We start from the raw sequence: 22066 nt of genomic DNA, 5'->3' as shown, positions 1-22066 counted from the left end.
TGATTAGTGATTCTCAAATCCAATCCGGGAGAAACCTGGATATTTGCTATCCGGATATCTCCCAGTAAACCTGTGCGGGTTGGGCGGGGGCCAAGCTTACCTGTCTGATGTCTTCTTCGTCCGTCCCTGGCTTCTTCCACGATGCGGTCCACGCGCATCACGTGACTACAAACACTTCCTCCTTCAACCCGGAAGGAGGAAGTGTTTGTAGTCACGTGACCGCCGCGTGGAGCGCATCGTGGGAGGCGCCAGGGACGGACCTAAGAAGACATCAGACAGGTAAGCTTGGCCCCCGCCCAACCCGCACAGGTTTACTGGGAGATATCCGGATAGCAACTATCCAGGTATCTTCCCCGGATCCGGATTTGAGCATTCCTACTTATGATGTGGCAAGTTCTGTGCTCTGTTCCTACTGCGCAGAAAACTCATGCGTCTGCGTTTTTTTGTGGAAACAGGCTCTAATGAGTGCTGCATGACCTCTAATTCTCATTCCTGGAATGTTGTTCTTCGTTTCTCTGGTTTATTTCTCGTTTTGCCCTCATGCACTTTCTGCGCGGTATCCACACGGCATTGTCTCACATCTGCGCCTCATTCTGCGCGGTATCCACATGACGTTGTCTCACATCTGCACCTGCTGGGCAGGAAGGTGACGTTCCTCTTTCCTTTCTCACCTGTCATATCACCTGGACTTAGGTGAAGGAAGGGGAACGTTCCTGTCCTCCAACAACCATCATGGTCTGTGCTCTTCATAGTCCTCGTAGGCAGCAGGGACAACAGACCATACAAAAGACCAAATCTGACTACTACTGCTAAAGAAGATCTGGCGTCTACCGAGAAGCCATAATCCTCCTCCAGGATATCATTGCAGAAGTCCAAACACAAAATCCACCGTCGTCCTCATGACAAGACCTCCTCCATCCATCTAAAATAAGCCGGGTTCCCCTTGTCAATCGGCACTGTCAGAAAGTCGGGTGTTTCAAAGGGGTGAACAAACCTGTAATCCAAAACACAGATACAGTTTAATGTGGTGCCCAGAACTGAATTCCTTATTCCAGATGTGGCCTTACTAGAGAGTTAAACAGGGGCAATATAATGCTAGCATCTCGAGTTTTTATTTCTCTTTTAATGCATCCTAAAATTTTGTTAGCTTTAGCTGCAGCGGCTTGGCATTGAGTACGATTATTTAGCTTGTTGTCGATGAGTACTCCTAAGTCCTTCTCCAAGTTTGATGTTCCCAACTGTATCCCATTTATTTTGTATGGTGCTAGACCATTAGTACGTCCAAAATGCATGACTTTACATTTGTCAACATTGAATTTCATCTGCCATGTATGTGCCCATATAGCCATCCTACCCAGATCCTGTTGCAATATGACACTATCTTCCTGAGAGTTGATGATTCTGCACAACTTGTATTTATAAATAGCAACATTGCTTTCTACTTCATCTACAATTTATTAATAAATAAATTGAAGAGCACTGGACCCAGTACAGACCTCTGTGGGACCCCACTGCTAACAGTCACCCATTTTGAGTATGATCCATTGACTACAACTGTTTGTTTTCTGTCCATTAGCCAGTTCCCTATCCATGAACACAGACTCTTCCCCAGTCCTTGCATCCTCAGCTTCTGCACCAGACTTTTGTGGGGAACAGTGTCGAAGGCCTCTGCAAATTCCAAGTTTATCACATCTACAGCATTCCCAATATCCACATTAGCATTCATAAAAACCACCTCTTATAAGCTTTACTGAAGCTTTCATTGAGGAATGACCCTGAGCTGCAACTGGAGAGAACCAGTCCAGCCACCCAACCGTGAAAGGACTCCAGCAGATGAGATCATTTCCATGCCCCTGGGCCGTAGAGCTGCACCCTGGGTGTAACAGGACCCTCTGCTGAGCATATCCCAGGCTAGGTTGAACTCGATGGACGTATGTATTTTTTCAACCCAAATAACTATGTAACTAAACTGAGGACACTAGAGAGAGTACACTGATGAAAAGCATGGCAGTAGCAGTAGAGTATTGTACAAGTTTTTAATCAGGATGGTACAATTTATTTGGTCCTTTGCAGCCCCTCACACACTCCAATGAGTTCTGGCTCACCATGAGCTTGCTGGTTAGTCTGTGCCTCTGGGCTTTTAGGACCATTGTAGTCCCTTACACATCCCAATGAGTTCTGGGTCACCCTGAGCTCGCTGGTTAGTCTGTGCCTCTCGGATTTACAAGCCCTACTCCATAGAGCCAAATTAATCCATGCCATGCACTGATGAGGATCAAACAATCCGAAACAGTCTGTATGCATGTTGGATTATTATGGCTCTGTACATATTAACAAGCTGACACATCATTGCATTCCAGCGGTTCTGGAGGTGTGTTTAGCTTCTAATGGTACAATGGTTAATTTGCATATATTCAGCAGTGGTGCCTGGGAGACATCTCAAGCTCACTCCAACCTGAATTATCGCAAATTCTTTCTGTTTTAGGAAAGCAAACTTTTGTTTTTCTTAACATCTTAGTAAGGGGGCTTTTAGGACCATTGTAGTCCCTTACACATCCCAATGAGTTCTGGGTCACCATGAGCTCGCTGGTTAGTCTGTGCCTCTGGGTGTTTCAAACCCCATAGAGTCACATTAATCCATGCCATGCACTGATGAGGATCATCAACCAATCCGAAACAGTCTATAGTCATGTTGGATTATTCTGGCTCTGTACAATTAACAAGCTGACACATCATTGCATTCCAGCGCATTTGGAGGTGTGGCTAGCTTACAGGGACAACAAAGGATAATTTGCATATTCAGCAGTGGTGCATTGTGGGAGACATCATACGCTCACTCCAACCTGAATAATCACAAATACCTTCTGTTTTAAAGGACAACCGAGGTGAAAATAAACGAATGAAATAAATAATTGTATCTATCCTCCTCCTCATAAAAATGACTTTTTAACCACTTGACGACCAGGGGATTTATGGCTGATCTGTGCTGCGTGGGCTCTCCAGCCCGCAGCACAGATCAGGATAGAGCCAGGGCGATCAGACTTACCCCCTTTTTTCCCCACTGAGGGGATGTCCTGCTGGGGGGGTCTGATCGCCGCCGGCTTGCTGCGCTTTGCGGGGGGGGGGGGCTCTTCAAAGCCCCCCTCCGCAGCATTCTCTGCGCTCTGTCCCTCCCCCTGTGAGCTGCGCAGGACGGATATCCGTCCTGCGCATTGAAGGATAGGCTTCAGCATATCATAGGCCGGCGATCCCCGGCCAATCAGAAGCCGAGGATCGCCGATCTGCCTTACGGCGCTGAGCGCAGCAGCGCCGCATGATGTAAACAGCGGGGATTTCTTCCCCGCATGTTTACATTTTGCCGGCGAGCTGCGATCGGCGGCTCTCCGGCTGTTCACGGAGACACCCTCCGTGAACGGACATGGAAAGGCCGCTCGAACAGACCGTTCGAGCGGCCGTTTCCATGGAAACCCGCAGACGACCAGTTTACGCCAATCGGCGTTAGCTGGTCGTCAAGAGGTTAAGATATTCCACAGTTTTATCTTGTATTTAAATCTACTTTTTAAGTTTTTACTGTTTTATTGTTTTTGTTCAATGACAAATTAATTGGCGTATGCCAGAGCTAAAATCTATCAACTCTTGACTTTTTCTATCTCTTTCCTGCTTTCAGAAGCCAGTTTCTGCTAGGAAAGTGTTTTATGGCTGTATTTCCTTATCACTGACGGTTACACTGTAGTCTGACTCAGACTGGAACTGCCACTTGCATACCTGATGTTTAATTCTTTCAGACAGAGAAAGAAAAAAAAGGAACACAGCATAGTTATTTGTGTGCTAGGCACTGTACATACCCATGTCTATCCCATCATGTCACATGTCAGTTCGGGTCTCCTTTAAGAAGGCACGCTTCTGTTTTGCATAGCATCTTAGTAAAGAGCCTTTGTGTTCCTTTTCAGCACCTTACACACTTGCTGGGCAATCAGGGACAAGGTCCTCCAGCACCCAAGGCTGAGACACCAAAGTGCGCCCCTCCATCCCTACCACCCCAGCCGTCACACACTGATTGCTATTACACTAAGAGGCCCCTCCTCCATCCCTCCCACCCCAGCCGTCACACACTGATTGCTATTACACTAAGAGGCCCCTCCCCCTTCTCTCCCACCCCAGCCGTCAAACACTGATTGCTATTAGACTAAGAGGCCCCTCCTCCATCCCTCCCACCCCAGCCGTCACACACTGATTGCTATTACACTAAGAGGCCCCTCCTCCATCCCTCCCACCCCAGCCGTCACACACTGATTGCTATTACACTAAGAGGCCCCTCCCCCTTCTCTCCCACCCCAGCCGTCACACACTGATTGCTATTAGACTAAGAGGCCCCTCCCCCATCCCTCCCACCCCAGCCGTCACACACTGATTGCTATTACACTAAGAGGCCCCTCCCCCATCCCTCCCACCCCAGCCGTCACACACTGATTGCTATTACACTAAGAGGCCCCTCCCCCATCCCTCCCACCCCAGCCGTCACACACTGATTGCTATTACACTAAGAGGGCCACAGGGCCCACAACCTCCCCAACACCTTAATATCTAGTTATATGGCTTGCAGTCACTGCCATGTATCCCCTTTTCTTATTTCTTTCTGCTTTATACACAATTAGGAATGACAGCTGAATGAATTGTGCGCCCCCTCCTACACTGCACCCTGAGGCTGGAGCCTCTCCAGCCTATGCCTCGGCCCGGCCCAATCTCTTGGGCGGCGGCAGCAATCATTTTTTCCTCAGGCGGCAAAAAGTCTAGGGCCGGCCCTGGTAGCGATGTCACCGCATGCGGCGGGGTCACATGGTACAACCGCTCCAGTGGCAATTCAAGGAGATGTCAGACAGAGGAGGAGGAGCCCCCGTGACAGGTGACCCTGGGACATTCACCACGGGTCGGGGGATGGAGGAGGCAGCGGCGCTAGGACAATTTCCAACAGACTTCATGCTGACATCTGCCTGCAGTGTATGGCCCAGATCCCTCTCCGATCAGCGAGAGATCTGCCCACACATCGTCTGATATATGGCTACCTTTAGAAGAAGAGGATCAGCAGGACTGCCAGGCAACTGGTATTGATTAAAGTGGAGCTGAACTCTTGCACAGGACAGAAGGAAAACAGAGAAATTCACCCTGTGTGTACTTAGAGAGTTCAGCCTGTCTAATTCCCCCTCATCTGTGACTAATCACCACTGTAATTTGATCTCTCGACTGTCACCTGCAGATAAGCTCATTTGAAAGCACAGGATGTTAACAGTACGTCTGCTTCCATGAAAGCAGGAAGTAGCCACACTGCAGATTTATAGCAGGATTTGTATCAGCTGTAACAAAAAAATGTTTTCCTTTAAAGTGTACCTGAGGCAACGTGACATGATGAGATAAACATGTGTATGTACAGTACAAAACATTAATAACCACGCTGTTTTACTTGTTTTATTTTGCTGCCTGAAAGAGTTAATTTCCAGGCATGGAAGTGACAGCTTCTGTCTTGTAGGGAATATAGTACACATCACTGATAAGCAAATTACAGCCATACAAGTTTTCCTGGCAGAATACAACTTCTGAGGACAGGGGGGAGGTAGGACAAGGTCAATAGGTCATGTATTTTCACTCTGGGACACTTTATAGGCTGCCACTGAGCAGAGGCAGTAAAACAATGAACCTACTTTGTAAATGTGCAACTATAAAATAAAACCCTGGAATACTTAAAAAAGTGATTTTTAGGAGTAGGAAGGTAAACATAATTGTTTATCTCGTCAGTTAATTTTCACCATGGGGTCACTTTAAAGGTTATTATGCTGTTGCATATCTTTTAGAGCAGAGAGGAAGTCCTGAGTTCAGGTCCGCTTTAAGGGGAAGTATACATGGCAGCCTCCGTATCTCTCACACTTGAGGTGTGCTTTAGTGTTGCTGAGGTTGGTTATGACAGGCTAGTGAGTGGTCAGACTGACCTCCCTCTCTGCATTGTGTTCACTGAAGTCTCAGCAGAACCTACCTGACATACTCCGCTAACTCCTCTATCATGGCCGTCCGGGTCTTCATCATCTGCACCAAAAAACAGTAACACATTTAGAAAGAAAGTAGCACCCTTTTGTAAAATAGTAGCAGTAGGGTATTGTACCGTGTTAGCCATCAGTAAAAGCAAGAAGTTTTAAATCAGGATGATACCATTTATTGGCTAACTAAAAATTAATAAAAATAAGCAAGCTTTCGGCCTTGCAGCCTTCGTCTGGCAACTAACAGGATATAAGCCAGACGAAGGCTGCAAGGCCGAAAGCTTGCTTATTTTTATTAATTTTTAGTTAGCCAATAAATGGTATCATCCTGATTTAAAACTTCCTGCTTTTGTAAAATATTTGTGTTTAGCTTTTAAATGCTGTATAGGCTACTAAAATAACACCTGAGGAAGGGGAGGGGGAGGGGGGCAGTCACGAAACACTCAGAGCCGGGACAAGGTCCTCCAGCGCCCAAGGCTGAGACACCAATGTGCGCCCCTCCATCCCTCCCACCCCAGCCGTCACACACTGATTGCTATTAGACTAATAGGTTCCCCAGGGTCCCCACCTCCCCCAACACCTTAATCTCTAGCTATCTGGCTTGCAGTCACTGCCATGTATCCCCTTTTCTTATTTTTCTTTGTTTCAAACACAATAGGGGAATGATAGCTGAGTGAGTTGTGCGTCCCCTCCTACACTGCGCCCTGAGGCTGGAGCCTCTCTCGCCTCTGCCTCGGCCCGGCCCTGGAAAAACTATGTCATGTTTATTAGGCCCCTTTGCCTTGGGAGGTTGAACTGCTCTCTTGTTGGGCAGTTCAGTTTCCTGGCAGCTGGCCATGGGCATTCTCCGGATGTTATGCGCTTTGAGTCCTATGGGAGAAAAGCGCTTTACAAATGTTATTGTATTGTATTGTATGTAATTTTATGCAGTTTATATATTTATTTAAAAAAACTTGTCGTCCGTTTGGTACGCACTGGTGTTACACGGCGGCAAAAAGGTGGCATGTGTCGCCTGAGCAGTGCTGTGCAAAAATCTGACTCCGACTCCTCAGTTTATGAAACCTCCAACCGCAGGTACCCAAAGTGGGTACGAATGAAATCGCCGGCCGGGAGACTTGGGCGCAGGATACGGCCGGTATATGGCTTATCCTGCTTCTGCACAAGTCCTGGCGGTGGTAATTACTATTCCCCCTCCAGGTCCACGTGGACGGTGGGCAATGATGTAATTCAGCTTTCAGCTATTGCTGGCGGCCGAATTAGTGTTTAAATGTAACTTCAGCTCCGTCTTCTGACGGCGCCAACGTTACTCCCTGTGCGCCGCTATAGCTGTAATTCCTATTATGGTCTATGGTGGCGCTTAACCACTTAATGACAAGCTGACTTGTAAAAATGTCCTGCTAGAGCCTCTTAATGACTCCAGGACGTTTTTATAAGTCAGACAGTGCTGCTGCTGCTGCTGTGCGCGTGCGTGCTCCCGCATTCCTGTGCACGTGGAAATAGGCCTAGTGCACACCAAAAACCGCTAGCAGATCCGCAAAATGCTAGCAGATTTTGAAACGCTTTTTCTTTTTTTTCTGTAGCGTTTCAGCTAGCATTTTGCGGTTTTGTGAAGCGTTTTTGGTGTAGTAGATTTCATGTATTGTTACAGTAAAGCTGTTACTGAACAGCTTCTGTAACAAAAAACGCCTGGCAAACAGCTCTGAAGTGCCGTTTTTCAGAGCGGTTTGCGTTTTTCCTATACTTAACATTGAGGCAGAAACGCATCCGCAATCCAAAATCTGCAGCAGCCCGGGAGAATGCGTTTCTGCAAAACGCCTCCAGCTCTGGTGTGCACCAGCCCATTGAAATACATTACCCTAGCGGATCCGCACCCGCAAGCGGATCGCAAACCGCAGCAGAACCGCTCTGGTGCGCACTAGGCCTTTGTGAATAAAAAACCAACCAAAGAAAAAATACACCTTTATATCCAAATACTATATTGTCACCATACTTTGTACTAGGGACATAATTAAAATCTTGTGATAACCAGGACAGATAGGCAGATAAAACTATAGGGGATGAAATTGGAGAAATAGTGTATTTTTTCATTTTTTCCTTGTTTTTCCCTTTAAAATGCATAGAAAACAAAGTAATTACTGAAAACAAATATCAACCCCAAAAAGCCCAATTGGTAGTTAAAAAAAAAAGATCTAGATAATTTCATTGTGATAAGTAGTGATTAAGCTATTGGCAAATGAAAGTGATGAGCACTGACAGGTGAAAATCACTCTTGTCCGTTAGAGCTTAAAAAAGCGCTTTGTATAGCAATTTCCCCAGCGCGTTCATGAATACATACATTGTATTTATTCATTTCCAGATGAAAGAGTTCACTTTCTGACTTACGTCAGGAAGTGAAAAAAAAATTCCTCTGCAAAAGAGCTTAAAAAAGAGCTTAGAAAGCGCAGGGAAAGGCTATTAAAAAATTGCAATAAATCGCTCAGCACTTGAAATAGCGCTGTCGATTTATAATGTGAACATTGCCTTACTGTGATCTGCTGCGTCAGCAAATAAACAGGACAGTTCCAAAGAAGGGAGGTGCTGGATGTGGATTTCTTTTGAATATTTTATCAAAGGAGCTATTTTGTCTGTTGGTGAAGGGAGTCTGCAGCAACCAATCGCGTGCAGAGATGTTCCTGTATTTTTATATTCTCTGACACGTGATTGGCCCTTGGGACTGAACACAGAATCACATCAACCATTGTGGATATGAGTCTCCCCCGTAACGTAAGATGGTTTTTACCGTTTCCACACCGCATACAATTTTCCATTAAGTTTGCATGCAAATCTAAATTCTGAGCATCTCACTGGCTGTCTGTATTCTACTGCTCTTCAATGGCTGTTAGTGCAGGAACTGAGGTCAGTGAAACACTTACTAAAAGTACCTCAGAAGATTCCTCAATCTCCTCCTTCCAGATATACCTGCAAGACAGAAAGATACGCTATTACCCTGTGACTGGAGGTTGGGAACAAGAGCTTGCAATCTAAATCCTGCAGATAACGAGGAGTCAGGCTGTAGCCACGCTGTGAGCGCTTTCTAAATGCTTTTTTGACTATCAGCGCTGTCTGAGAGCTTTAGAAAAAGACCCCCATTTCACATTAAAACGTTTCAAAAAATCTCGATCGTGGCAATTTTACCACGATTTTACTGCGATTTTAACCACTTCAGGACAAGAGCAATTTTAACATATCAACGCTGCTCTCATTCATTCACCAATAACTTTATTACTACTTGTCACACCTTAACAATCTTTATATTTTATTTTTTTCAGGTCAAATTAGGTTATTAGTGTGTAAATATTTTGTTTAGTAATTACCTTATTTTCTATGCATCTTACAGGGAAAATCAGGGGGAAAAAATTGAAAGAAACACACTATTTCTCCATTTTCATCTATTATAGCTTTACAATAAACAGTGCTAACTATAAGTTAAACCCACTAATTTCATTTTCTTGTTCATCCTGGTTATTACATCGGTTAGATTATGTTCCTAGTACAATGTGTGGTGACAGGGTTGTATTTGGAAATAAAGGTGTCTTTTTTTTCTGTTTTTTTGATTTTTGTTTTCTCATTGTACATTATCAATGATTACAAGACCTTATTTGCAAAAATAATAGTAATATACCCTCATGACATATATATTTAAAAAGCCAAGTTCTTAAAGTAACACTAAATGTTTTTTTCTTTTATATTCTGTCACTTTGTTTTAATTTTAAGTATTTTATTTTGATACAGAATATGTGAAAATGTAATTGCTTTTGATTCAGTTTGTGACTAAAAAGAATACACACGAAATGGGCCTCAGCCTTAAAACTCTCTAAACTCTATTCTACTACTTATCACAGTTAAAATGTTACCATATATGTCTCTTGTAGTTTTGCTAAGACTAGCCCAAGTTTGATCATAATTTTGAAAATGACTTTTTATGTTGGATTGAGTTTGTCTGTACCTATTTTTTATGTGAGACGTGGGTTCAAAAGCTGTAATGCTGGGTACACAACATAAGTTTTTCCTCTCGATAGATGGATTCGATAGACAAATTCCGACACGTCCGATATTCCTTCAGATCGATTCTGCACTCGATTTCTCTTAAGGCACATACACACAGCGGATTTGCGCAAAGGACCCGTTGTTTGGACGTCAAATCCGGGGTGTGTACAGTCTGTCGTTCGGCTGATAAGACCGGGCTTGAGCGATCGGATCACTCAAGTCCAGTCTTATCAGCTGAACGACAGACTGTACACACCCCGGATTTGACGTCCAAACGGCCAGTCGTTTGGACGTCCAAACGACGGGTCATTTGCGCAAATCCGCCGTGTGTACGCACCTATAGGAGTGAATGGAGAAAGATAAGAAAACAAGCGGAAGATAAGAGTATTGAGCGCAGAATCGAGTGGAAAAACGATCGGTTGGAAAGACGTATTGTGTGTACCCAGCATAAGACACACCAAAATGTATTCTACAACTCATCACAATTAAAATGAGCAAACTGATGATTCACCCACCACAACTGCACTGGATGTGTATATACGTACAGTTGTCATTAAACGGTTAATGTAAGTGAATTGGAGCATTTTTGAAAAGCTCTCAGAAGGCGCTGATAGTCAAGAAAGGGCTCAGAAAGCGCTCACAGTGTAGCTTCAGCCTCAGACAGGGATAATGACATGGAGAATTCCGGATGCCAGGCATAACAATATGGGGAAAATACGGGCTCAGGTAGTGATGAATAAAAGGGGAATAATGGGAAAAGAGTGCCAATGGCAGGACAGGGTTTCTCAATAGGGATGAGATTAAAAATTCCACGAACTTACGATTTCCGAGTTTCTGATCAAAAATTTCCATTCCGTGGCGGAAATCAGTGGAATTCTGTGGAATACCGTGTCACCAAGACTCTGAAATGTCAGGCCAATCGCAAATCTTGGAAGTAATGGGCCAATCAGAGAATCGGTATTGTACCGCGGAAATGTTAAGCCAATCACTAGAGTGATTGAAGTATTAGGCCCATCAGAGAATTCAGGAGTGTATGATGGTTGTATACATCATAGCGTACATCCGCAAAGCATCCCAAACTGCGGTAAGATTACAATGAGCAGGGTGAGCATGGCAATTTTACTAACTGTACTAATGACAGGGGAGCACCGCCCATTAAAGGGGTAACATGTGCAATGCTATGGTAACAAACTACATTACCATAGCAACGCTCTCCTGTGCATGCACAAGTTTTGAAGCACACATGCCCTTGTGGAGGAGTACTTACCTTTGCTGCGCACATGCGGTTCTGAATCACTCGGCGCCGATCAGGGGATTTTCCAGAGGGATTCAGTCAAATGCTTAGAGGATGGCGACAGGGAATGGGAAGGACCCCGAAGACAATGAGCAGCCTCAGGAAAAAGGAGGAGGAGGTCATCTAAGCTCACCATGGGCTTCACCACTCAGGGGTACTTTAAAGCAAACCTACTGGGGAGGAGGTAAAAGTTAGATACTCACCTCACCAGCCAGATCCTCTTAATCTTCTGCCCACAGTCCCAGCCGCGAACCAGCACATCCAGACTGGGCTTCTTCTGCCCAATGTGGACGCACAGGGATCAGGGGAAACATGGGAGGGAACTTAGTGGGGCGTGAACAGGCAGTCGGGGTGTGTGAATGGGGCAGTGAAGGGGCGTGAACAGGCAGTCAGGGGTGCTCAGCCTGCTTGTTATCAGCCCTGATAAAATCCCCGACTGAGCATTCAGTCTGGCCTTGCTCAGGAATCATTATAGCTGAGTCATTATAGCAGAGCCACAAGGGGGCAGGCTTGGACTTGAAAAGACATTAGAGAAGACAGACTCAGCTATAATGATTCCTGAGCAAAGCCACACTGAATGCTCAGTGGGGGAATTTATCAGGGCTCATAACAAGCAGGCTGAGCAGTGAAGGATGAAGCGGAGAGCAGGGTATGTGTTTTCTCTAATGTTCCCACTGATATAAATGGTAAAATACATGAGGGTGCTTCGTCTCTGGTTCACTTTAAACAATACCAGTTGCCTGGCAGTCCTGCTGCTCCTGTGTCTATAATAGTTTTAGCAATAAACCCCGACCAGACATGTAGTAGATCAGGTACTCAGCTGACAAGTTTTTCTGGATTAGCCATATGCTTGTTCCTGGGTTTTGACTCAGAGACTACTTATGCCAAAAGATCAACAGAGCTGCAAGGCAACTGGCAATGTTTACAAGGTAGTAAATATGGCAGCCTCCATATCACTCTGACCTCAGGTTCCCTTCAACAGCGAAGTGAAGGTTTGCTGTAAAATCAATTAAAAGATGAAATCCTCTTGTGTATGAATCCCCCCCCCCCCCCCCCCCCCCATCATGAGACATCCTCTAATCTCGGGACCCTCTCTGCCATATCTCGGCTTGGATGATTACAGTGGAGTTTTTGACATGAAAATTGGCGTGTGAATTATTGATGGTCGAGCGGTCACAGAGCACTTACAGCGATGAGCTTCTGGGCATCACATTCACGCTGGCAGCCAGCCTCTTCTCCAGGATACCCCTGAGGGAAGCGGAAAGTAAATTAGACTAATCGGGTCATTAAATGACCACATTCATAATTCACATGTTTCCCATTGGATATAAACAGGTTATGTACAAGAATCGCCATTGTGCTGGTCACTCCTCCATGAAGCACGGCCTGAAGATCGCTGCCAACGCTGCCCCACCCTGTACAGCCCTGCCACTGATCACTACAAATGCTGCCTCACCCTGTACCGCTCTGCCACTGATCACTACAAACACTGCCTCACCCTGTACCGCTCTGCCACTGATGACTGCCAACGCTGCCTCACCCTGTACAGCTCTGCCACTGACCGGCGCCAATGCTGCCCCACCCTGTACCGCTCTGCCACTGATCACTACCAACGCTGCCCCACCCTGTACCGCTCTGCCACTGACCGGCGCCAACACTGCCCCATCCTGTATCGCTCTGCCACTGACTGCCGCCAATGCTGCCCCACCCTGTACAGCTCTGCCACTGATGATCACCGCCAATGCTGCCTCACTCTGTACTGCTCTGCCACTGATCACTGCCAAGGCTGCCCCACCCTGTACTGCTCTGCCACTGATCGCCACTAACGCTGCCTCACCCTGTACCACTCTGCCACTGATCACTGCCAATGCTGCCTCACCCTGTACAGCTCTGCCACTGATGATCACCGCCAATGCTGCCTCACTCTGTACTGCTCTGCCACTGATCACTGCCAAGGCTGCCCCACCCTGTACTGCTCTGCCACTGATCGCCACTAACGCTGCCTCACCCTGTACCACTCTGCCACTGATCACTGCCAATGCTGCCTCACCCTGTACAGCTCTGCCACTGATCACTGCCAACGCTGCCCCACCCGGTACCGCTCTGCCACTGATCGCCACCAACGCTGCCTCACCCTGTACAGCCCTGCCACTGATTGCCACCAACGCTGCCTCACCCTGTACAGCCCTGCCGCTGATCACTGCCAACGCTGCCTCACCCTGTACAGCTCTGCCACTGAACGCCCCCAAAGCTGCCTCACCCTGTACAGCTCTGCCACTGATCGCCACCAATGCTGCCTCAGCCTGTACAGCTCTGCCACTGATCGCCACCAACGCTGCCCCACCCTGTACCGCTCTGCCACTGATCACTACCAACGCTGCCCCACCCTGTACCCCTCTGCCACTGATGACTGCCAATGCTGCCTCACCCTGTACCGCTCTGCCACTGACTGGCGCCAACACTGCCCCATCCTGTACCGCTCTGCCACTGACTGCCGCCAATGCTGCCCCACCCTGTACCGCTCTGCCACTGATCACTGCCAACGCTGCCTCACCCTGTACAGCCCTGCCACTGATTGCCACCAACGCTGCCTCACCCTGTACAGCTCTGCCACTGATTGCCACCAACGCTGCCTCACCCTGTACAGCCCTGCCACTGATCACTGCCAACGCTGCCTCACCCTGTACCGCTCTGCCACTGATCACCGCCAATGCTGCCTCACCCTGTACAGCTCTGCCACTGATTGCCACCAACGCTGCCTCACCCTGTACAACCCTGCCACTGATCACTGCCAACGCTGCCTCACCCTGTACCGCTCTGCCACTGATCACCGCCAATGCTGCCTCACACTGTACAGCTCTGCCACTGGACGCCACCAATGCTGCCTCACCCTGTACAGCTCTGCCACTGTTTGCCACCAATGCTGCCTCACCCTGTACCGCTCTGCCACTGATCGCCACCAACGCTGCCCCACCCTGTACCGCTCTGCCACTGATCACCGCCAATGCTGCCCCACCCTGTACCACTCTGCCACTGATCACTGCCAACGCTGCCTCACCCTGTACCGCTCTGCCACTGGTCACTACCAACGCTGCCCCACCCTGCCACTGATCACTGCCAACGCTGCCCCACCCTGTACCACTCTGCCACTGACTGCCGCCAATGCTGCCCCACCCTGTACAGCTCTGCCACTGTTTGCCACCAATTCTGCCTCACCCTGTACCGCTCTGCCACTGATCACCGCCAATGCTGCCCCACCCTGTACCGCTCTGCCACTGATCACTGCCAACGCTGCCTCACCCTGTACCGCTCTGCCACTGGTCACTACCAACGCTGCCCCACCCTGCCACTGATCACTGCCAACGCTGCCCCACCCTGTACCACTCTGCCACTGACTGCCGCCAATGCTGCCCCACCCTGTACAGCTCTGCCACTGTTTGCCACCAATGCTGCCTCACCCTGTACCGCTCTGCCACTGATCGCCACCAACGCTGCCCCACCCTGTACCGCTCTGCCACTGATCACCGCCAATGCTGCCCCACCCTGTACCGCTCTGCCACTGATCACTGCCAACGCTGCCTCACCCTGTACCGCTCTGCCACTGGTCACTACCAACGCTGCCCCACCCTGCCACTGATCACTGCCAACGCTGCCCCACCCTGTACCACTCTGCCACTGACTGCCGCCAATGCTGCCCCACCCTGTACCACTCTGCCAGTGACTGATGCCAAAGCAGCGCCTCCCTGTACCGCTCTGCCACTTACCCCTGCCAACGCTGCGCCACCCTGTACCGCTCTGCCACTAACAAGCGCCAACACTGCCCCACCTTGTACAACTCTGCCACTGACCGGCGCCAACGCTGCCCCACCCTGTACCGCTCTTCCACTTACCCCCGCCAACGCTGCGCCACCCTGTACCACTCTGCCACTGACCAGCTCCAATGCTGCCCCACCCTGTACCACTCTGCCACTAACCGGCACCAACGTTGTCCCACCCTGTACCACTCTGCCACTGACAGTGGTGCTAACGCCTCTGACATGCATGAGGAGTCAATGCAAACTGTATGTGACAAAATGGCTCGTACCCACCTTGTAATTCTTTGCGCAATTCTTCCGACGAGTGGCGATTTTTTTAGTGATCTCGCAAGATGTGCGTGATTAGGCAAATGACGCTTAGCAGCGTATGGTGATAACGCTCGTCACGGTGGATCGGATCTGTAAGATCCCTGATGACTCCCGTACAAAGTGCCACGATGGTTTGAACTCTCGTTCGCGCCCGTCGTGTGATGCCCCGTGTTAATGCGGGCAGAAAGATGGATTGCGGAACCTCGTTCGTCAGGAGGCGTCGCTGTGAGGTCCCCCGATCCATCATCAGGTGAGTATTTAGCTTAAAGGCTCGTACACACATACAACTATTCCGCCCAACTATCATCTAAACTTGATCTGTGGGATGATTGGGCGTGCGTACGCTGGCAAAAGACAAGACGTCCAACTGATAACAGGCGGTTTGCCCAATCCAACCGGAGGATCAACCTGCCCAACTACCGTGCAGGTTGGCCACGTGTGTACAAGTCGTTTGAACAAGTGGTTGTTTTTTGAATGCGGATATGTTGGTGCACACGCGCTATTTAAATGAGTTGGTTGTTTGGTTGATCAGCGGGTGTGTACGTACTTGTTGTATGAATAACAAGTCGTGCAACTGATCATGTTGTGCGGTTGGTTGTGCATTAAGTTGCACGTGTGTATGAGCCTTTAGAAACGAGTCACTTTGAATAGTATTTGCATCTTGAAATATTAGCTTCACATTAACCACTTGAGGACCATAGGCTTACACTCCCCCTAGTGACCAGGCTATTTTTCACTAATTAGGCCACTGCAGCTTTAAGGGCTCGCTGCAGGGCCGTACAACTCAGCACACAAGCAATTCCACCCCCCCCTCCTTCCTTTTCTGCCCACCAACAGAGCTCTCTGTTGGTGGGGTCTGATTGCTGCAGGGATGTTTGTTTATTTTTTTATTTAATACATTTTTCAATTATTTTTTTTATATTAACCTTGTCCTCCCTCCCCCGCTAGCCAATGACAGCGATCGGCTTCATCAGGCGGTCCTAAGGATGGGCAAAGAAGAAGAAGAACTGCCACTTCCACCCTGTCCATAATCAACGTTCTGCTCAAAGACTACTGCTGAGCAGAGCTGGGGACACAAGGGGCGCTGGAGGAGGAGGATGGTGCTGTGACATATGTCACAACACTACAAATAAAATAGTATTAAATGTATGTTTTAAAAAAAAACAGTGGTTCAGGGGTACTTTAACCTCCTTGCCGGTTATCCCGAGCACAGCTCGGGGTAACCTGCGCAGGAGGATTGCTCAGGCCCCGCTGGGCCGATTTGCATAATTTTTTTTTGTTACAAGCAGCTAGCACTCTGCTAGCTGCTTGTAACTTCCGATCGCCGCCGCTCGCCGCCGATCCGCCGCAATCCGCCGCACCGCTCCCCCCCGCCCCAGACCCCTGCGCTGCCTGGCCAATCAGTGCCAGGCAGCGTTGAGGGGCGGATCGGGATTCCCTATGACGTCCCGACGTCCATGACGTCGGTGACGTCATCCCGCCCCGTCGCCATGGCGACCGGGGAAGCCCTGCAGGAAATCCCGTTTGGGTGGGGGGATGCCACCGCTCAGCGGCTATCATGTAGCGAGCCCTCGGCTCGCTACATGATTTAAAAAAAAAAAAAAAAAAAACCTCATGCGCTGCCTCCTTGCCGGAGGAATTGAACCGGCAAGGAGGTTAAAGGGAATGTCCAAACAAAATTAAAAAAATTAGTTTCACTTACCTGGGGCTTCTACCAGCCCCATGCAGCCATCCTGTGCCCTCCTAGTCACTCACTGCTGCTCCAGTCCCCCACTGGCAGCTTGCTGACCTCGGAGGTCAGTGGGACGCATTGCGTACATTTTTACGAATTCCCGCTAGTGCAGGAACATTAACACATAAATTTTTACGCATTACTGGTACTCGTAAAAATGTATGCATTGAACCAGTAACGCGTAAAAATCTATGTGTTACTGTTCCTGCACTAGCGGGAATGCGTAAAAATGTACGCAATGCGGCCCGCCGACCTCCTAGCTCGGCAAGCTGCCAGCGGGGGACTGGAGCAGCAGTGAGTGACTAGGAGGGCACAGGATGGCTGCATGGGGCTGGTAGAAGCAGAACTAGCTGGTGGCGGGGGACTGGAGCAGCAGTGAGTGACTAGGAGGGCACAGGATGGCTGCATGGGGCTGGTAGAAGCCGCAGGTAAATGAAACTCATTTTTTTATTTTGCTTGAACCTTCCCTTTAAGGAAGGCAGTAACTCCAAAACAGCGGGCTGTCGCTGGATTATGACTGTCTCTGATATGTGATTTTAATTACATATAATAAAGAGCTACATGGTAACCATATGGTTCTGCTGCTCTCCGATATTGTTGCACCTTGGCCTCTGAGGGGTCGCAGAGTCATTCCAACACAGCACACGTAAAGATCTCCATTGCTGGCTGCTGGTCAAACATTTTTAAAGAAAACCTGTAACTACAAAAAGTTCCCCTGGGGGGTACTCACCTCGGGTGGGGGAAGCCTCCGGATCCGATCGAGGCTTCCCCCGTCCTCCTGTGTCCCACGCCGGTCTCGCTGTGCCCCTCCGAACAGCCAGGATGTAAATATTTGGGCTATGATTAAGGAGCCATCACGAGCTCCGATACGCATGAGCCTTATGTGTATTCTCTGATGTGCTAATAAAATTGAAGATACCTTTTATACCCTACCCATGGTGTAGTGGAACATCCTTTCTGATTTACCTTCCCGCTTCCCGGCTCCAGCGCAGGCGCACTATCGGCTCTTCGCTCGAAGATAGGCGGAAATACCCGATCGATGTCGGCCCGCTCTACTGCGCAGGTGCAAGTCTCCTGCGCAGACACAAGTCTCCTGCGCAGACACAAGTCTCCTGCGCCTGCGTAGTACAGCAGACTTGACAGAGATGGGGTATTTCCGCCTATCTCCGTACAGTTTGCCGCAACAGCGCCCCCGCTGGAGCCAGGAGAGGTAAATATATCAGCACTTGTCGGGGGAGGATGCCGGGGCACTTCGGAGGAGCCAGCGCTGGATTGCCTGCAGCTACAGGGGAGGGGGAAGCCTCATTGGGACCCTGAGGCTTCCCCCTCCCGAGGTGAGTACCCTCCAGGGGAATTTTTTTGGGTTACAGAGTCTCTTTAAGTGTCTCAAGTTTATAAAGATTAAAGACCTTCCTGTATGAAGTACCCCACTGCAGGCCAGGTCCGGATTTACATCTCAGGAGCCTATAGGCACAGATGTCCTGGCACCCTAGACTCCGCCCTCCATGAACCGTCAAACCCCCGCTGACCCGCACTGCAAGTGTGCTGGATATCCCAGCTGTCACTTCTGCCTTTCCTTGCCTGCCATAGGTAGCTACAGGTGTCCCTTAGCATTAGGTAGCCAGAATTACCCTCAATATTAAGTAGCTAGAGGCGCCCCTGACTGAAGGGAAATCTCATAAGTGGAAAGAGCAGGGTGAGTAACCTCTCATTTATACTCTTAGTAGGACTCTGCATAGGGAAGGAGAGAGGGTGGCAGGGCCGGGCCGAGACATAGGCTGGAGAGGCTCCAGCCTCAGGGCGCAGTGTAGGAGGGGGCGCAGAATTCATTCAGCTGTCATTCCTAATTGTGTTTGAAGCAGAAATAAATAAGAAAAGGGGATACATGGCAGTGACTGCAATCCAGATAACTAGATATTAAGGTGTTGGGGAGGTTGTGGGCCCTGTGGCGCCTCTTAGTCTAATAGCAATCAGTGTGTGACAGCTGGGGTGGAAGGGATGGAGGGGCGCACTTTGGTGTCTCAGCCTTGGGTGCTGGAGGACCTTGTCCCAGCTCTGGGTGGCACTCTGGGAGGGGAGTTAGCTGGCTTTCCACCATCAGGCGCCTGCAGGCACGTGCCCATAGTGCCTCATGGTAAATCCAGCCCTACCCCTCTGTGTAACATGTAAGCCCTTTATACATTGCAAATAATAACGATGAACTTAAGTGCACTTTACCTGGCGATGTCTTTGGCGATTTGCTCATTGGGGCAGTTGATAAACGCCAGGGAATGCGTCCCAGAGACGTAGCCGCCCGTCACGGCCGCGTGGAGGTGGAACAGGACACTTTTAAATACCGGAAACAGCAGAAACGAGACGCTCATCAACTGAAAAAGACGAGATTGTGTCAGATTCAATAATCGAAACAATAATCATAATCTACAACCCAACGAACGGCACGAGAGACGGATGCAGACAGATCTAAAGACAAGACATATAACATTATATCTTGGTTTCTCCTATCGGACTCCAAGCACTTCAGAGTAGCCTATATGCTTGCACTGCGCCTGTCGCCCGGTAACACGCTGCATGCTCTGCGTTATTCCGATGGAACTCGCCACACCGAAAAGAAAGTGCACCAGCATTGAAATACACTTGCATTGTGTTGTGGTGCTAGGAATCTATGGCAAATCGAGCGTTGCATTATTCGATGCAGCGTTATGGCCTATTGATCGACCACTGCTCCAATAGATATAAATTGTCCGTACTTTACAATTAATTTTAGTCCAAAGTCATTCAAAATTCTTTCAATCAGACATTTTGGTGCAATCAAATGGAGTAACAGAACCCCCCAACTCCCTGGAAATAGGTGGCTGGATGGTGTAATGGTTAAGGGCTCTGCCTCTGACGCAGGAGACCAGTGTTCGAATCTCAGCTCTGCCTGTTCAGTAAGCCAGCACCTATTCAGTAGGAGACCTCAGGCAAGTTTCCCTAACACTGCTACTGCCAACAGAGCGTCCCCTAGTGGCTGCAGCTCTGGCGCTTTGAATCCGCCAGGAGAAAAGCGCATTATAAGTGTCCTATGCTTGTTTGTTTGAAATATAGAAAGTCCAGCCATGCACTAATTGTAAAGCTGCCCATACATTACTCAACTTTCTTGTGCAATCAATCATTCGATCAGAACATTTTCTCGGATCACGGGAGAATCGATTATGTTCCGTTCTGCCCGTTTGATGGAAATTGCCCAATATTTGGTCAAGCTGACCAATTACCTCGATTGGGCTGGAGAGAAAATATCAGTCGATGGTGAGGAATCAGCTAACAGTCACATGATTTAGATGGACACAGGATTGTTTTTGGTGTCAGAGCGTGGAGGCATAACATCGTTCAGATTGATTAGTGACGGAGAATCACCAGGATCTCGCAGTGTGTGGGCCACTAGTAGGGATGGAAATGCAGATTCTCAATTCCGCATTCCGACAAATGTCTTTACAGTTTCCACGGAATTCTGAATTTCCGACTTTTCAATGTTTTTTAGCCATTTTTGTTAAGGAAGTTGGGTAATTAACCACTTCAGCGTTTAAAATCGTATGCATCCAAGCAACTTTCATCTCTCATTCATTTGCCAATAACTTTATCGCTACTTATCGCAATTAATTGATCTATATCTTGTTTTTTCCGCCACTAATTAGGCTTTCTTTGGGTGGTACATTTTGCTAAGAATTATTTTTTTCTAAATCCATTTTAACAGAAAGATTAAGAAAGAAATGGAAAACATTTATTATTTCTCAGTTTTTGGCCATTATAGTTTAAAATTAATACATGCTACCGTAATTAAAACTCATGTATTTTATTTGCCCATTTGTCCCGGTTATTACACCGTTTAAATTATGTCCCTATCACAATGTATGGTGCAGATATTTTATTTAGGAATAAAGGTGCATTTTTTCAATTTGCGTCCATCACTATTTACAAGCATAATTTAAAAAAATATATAATAAGATACTCTCTTGACATGCATATTTTTTTTTATTAAAAAATGTATTTGGGTAATTTTTGGTGTGGGAGGGAAACAGATAATTTTATATGTAAAATAATGTATTTCTTTATTAAAAAATGTATATGGGTGCATTTTACAGTTTAAAAAGTCCTGGAAGCGTACGATCACGCTTCCAGGAACAATAAAGAGCACAGGAAACTTTTTTGGGGGCAGAAATACCACGGTCTCTGATTAGAGAGCGTCGGTTTTTCTGCGGGGAACTTAGATCGGTGAATGGGAATTATATTCCCATTCAATGATCGGGGAACTAACGGCAGGCAGTGGGAGCGTGTGCGATTGCGTGCCTCATGCAGCGGCAGCAGCACAGTCTATCCGGACGGATATATCCTTCCAGATAGACTTAAATGGTTACAGTGGTATGATACTCAGCATTTCCTATGTGTTCTAAAAGATTATTTACAGCATAAAATCTACTACCGCAAAAATTGTAGCAGAACAGCACCCAAACAGTTAAACACAGCACTTTTTTCTTCAGTGGAAAGCTCTGGCCACATCCCAAGAGATAATAGCATTATCTTTTGGGAATTTGTAGACAGACAATATTACTTGAGCACAAAAGCTAATATGATACCTGTATGGGTAATTAAAAGTACTAAAACACATTTTTATTGAATGCTATGTCAGAGTTTTATCCCACTTAAAAAAAAAAAGTTGTGTTGATTTCCGCATACGGATTTCTGCCACAGAAAGACTATTTACGAGCGGCAACTTGGAAATCGTAATTCCGCGAAATCGGTAGTTTATCCCTAGCCATTAGTCGATCGATCACACTGTTGTTGATCGCCCAATAAAGTAGATTGATTATTAGTCGCTCGGTGGAAAATC

At 47.8% G+C, this 22066-nt stretch overlaps 1 protein-coding gene across 3 annotated transcripts in view; it reads right to left on the bottom strand.

The window, feature by feature from the left end:
• Positions 1-319: 319 nt before the first annotated feature.
• The window catches only part of LOC137527955 (protein CutA homolog), a 40708-nt gene continuing 18961 nt past the window's right edge, over positions 320-22066 (bottom strand). For 2 of the 3 annotated variants that reach the window (XM_068249091.1, XM_068249089.1), the window contains exons 2-6: positions 19420-19568; positions 12535-12594; positions 8939-8984; positions 6026-6075; positions 320-994 (exon numbers count right to left, since the gene is read on the bottom strand). In XM_068249091.1, the coding sequence (XP_068105192.1) occupies positions 898-994; positions 6026-6075; positions 8939-8984; positions 12535-12594; positions 19420-19568 (402 nt within the window). In that variant the 3' untranslated portion in view covers positions 320-897. The remainder of the gene's footprint in view (positions 995-6025; positions 6076-8938; positions 8985-12534; positions 12595-19419; positions 19569-22066) is intronic. The other variant, XM_068249090.1, reaches the window with a different exon arrangement.

The sequence above is a fragment of the Hyperolius riggenbachi genome, chromosome 8 (assembly GCF_040937935.1).
Source record: "Hyperolius riggenbachi isolate aHypRig1 chromosome 8, aHypRig1.pri, whole genome shotgun sequence".
In the NCBI taxonomy this organism is placed as follows: Eukaryota; Metazoa; Chordata; class Amphibia; order Anura; family Hyperoliidae; genus Hyperolius; species Hyperolius riggenbachi.
The sequence above is the reverse complement of the archived record's forward strand: the minus strand, read 5'-3'. Positions and strand labels throughout refer to the sequence as shown.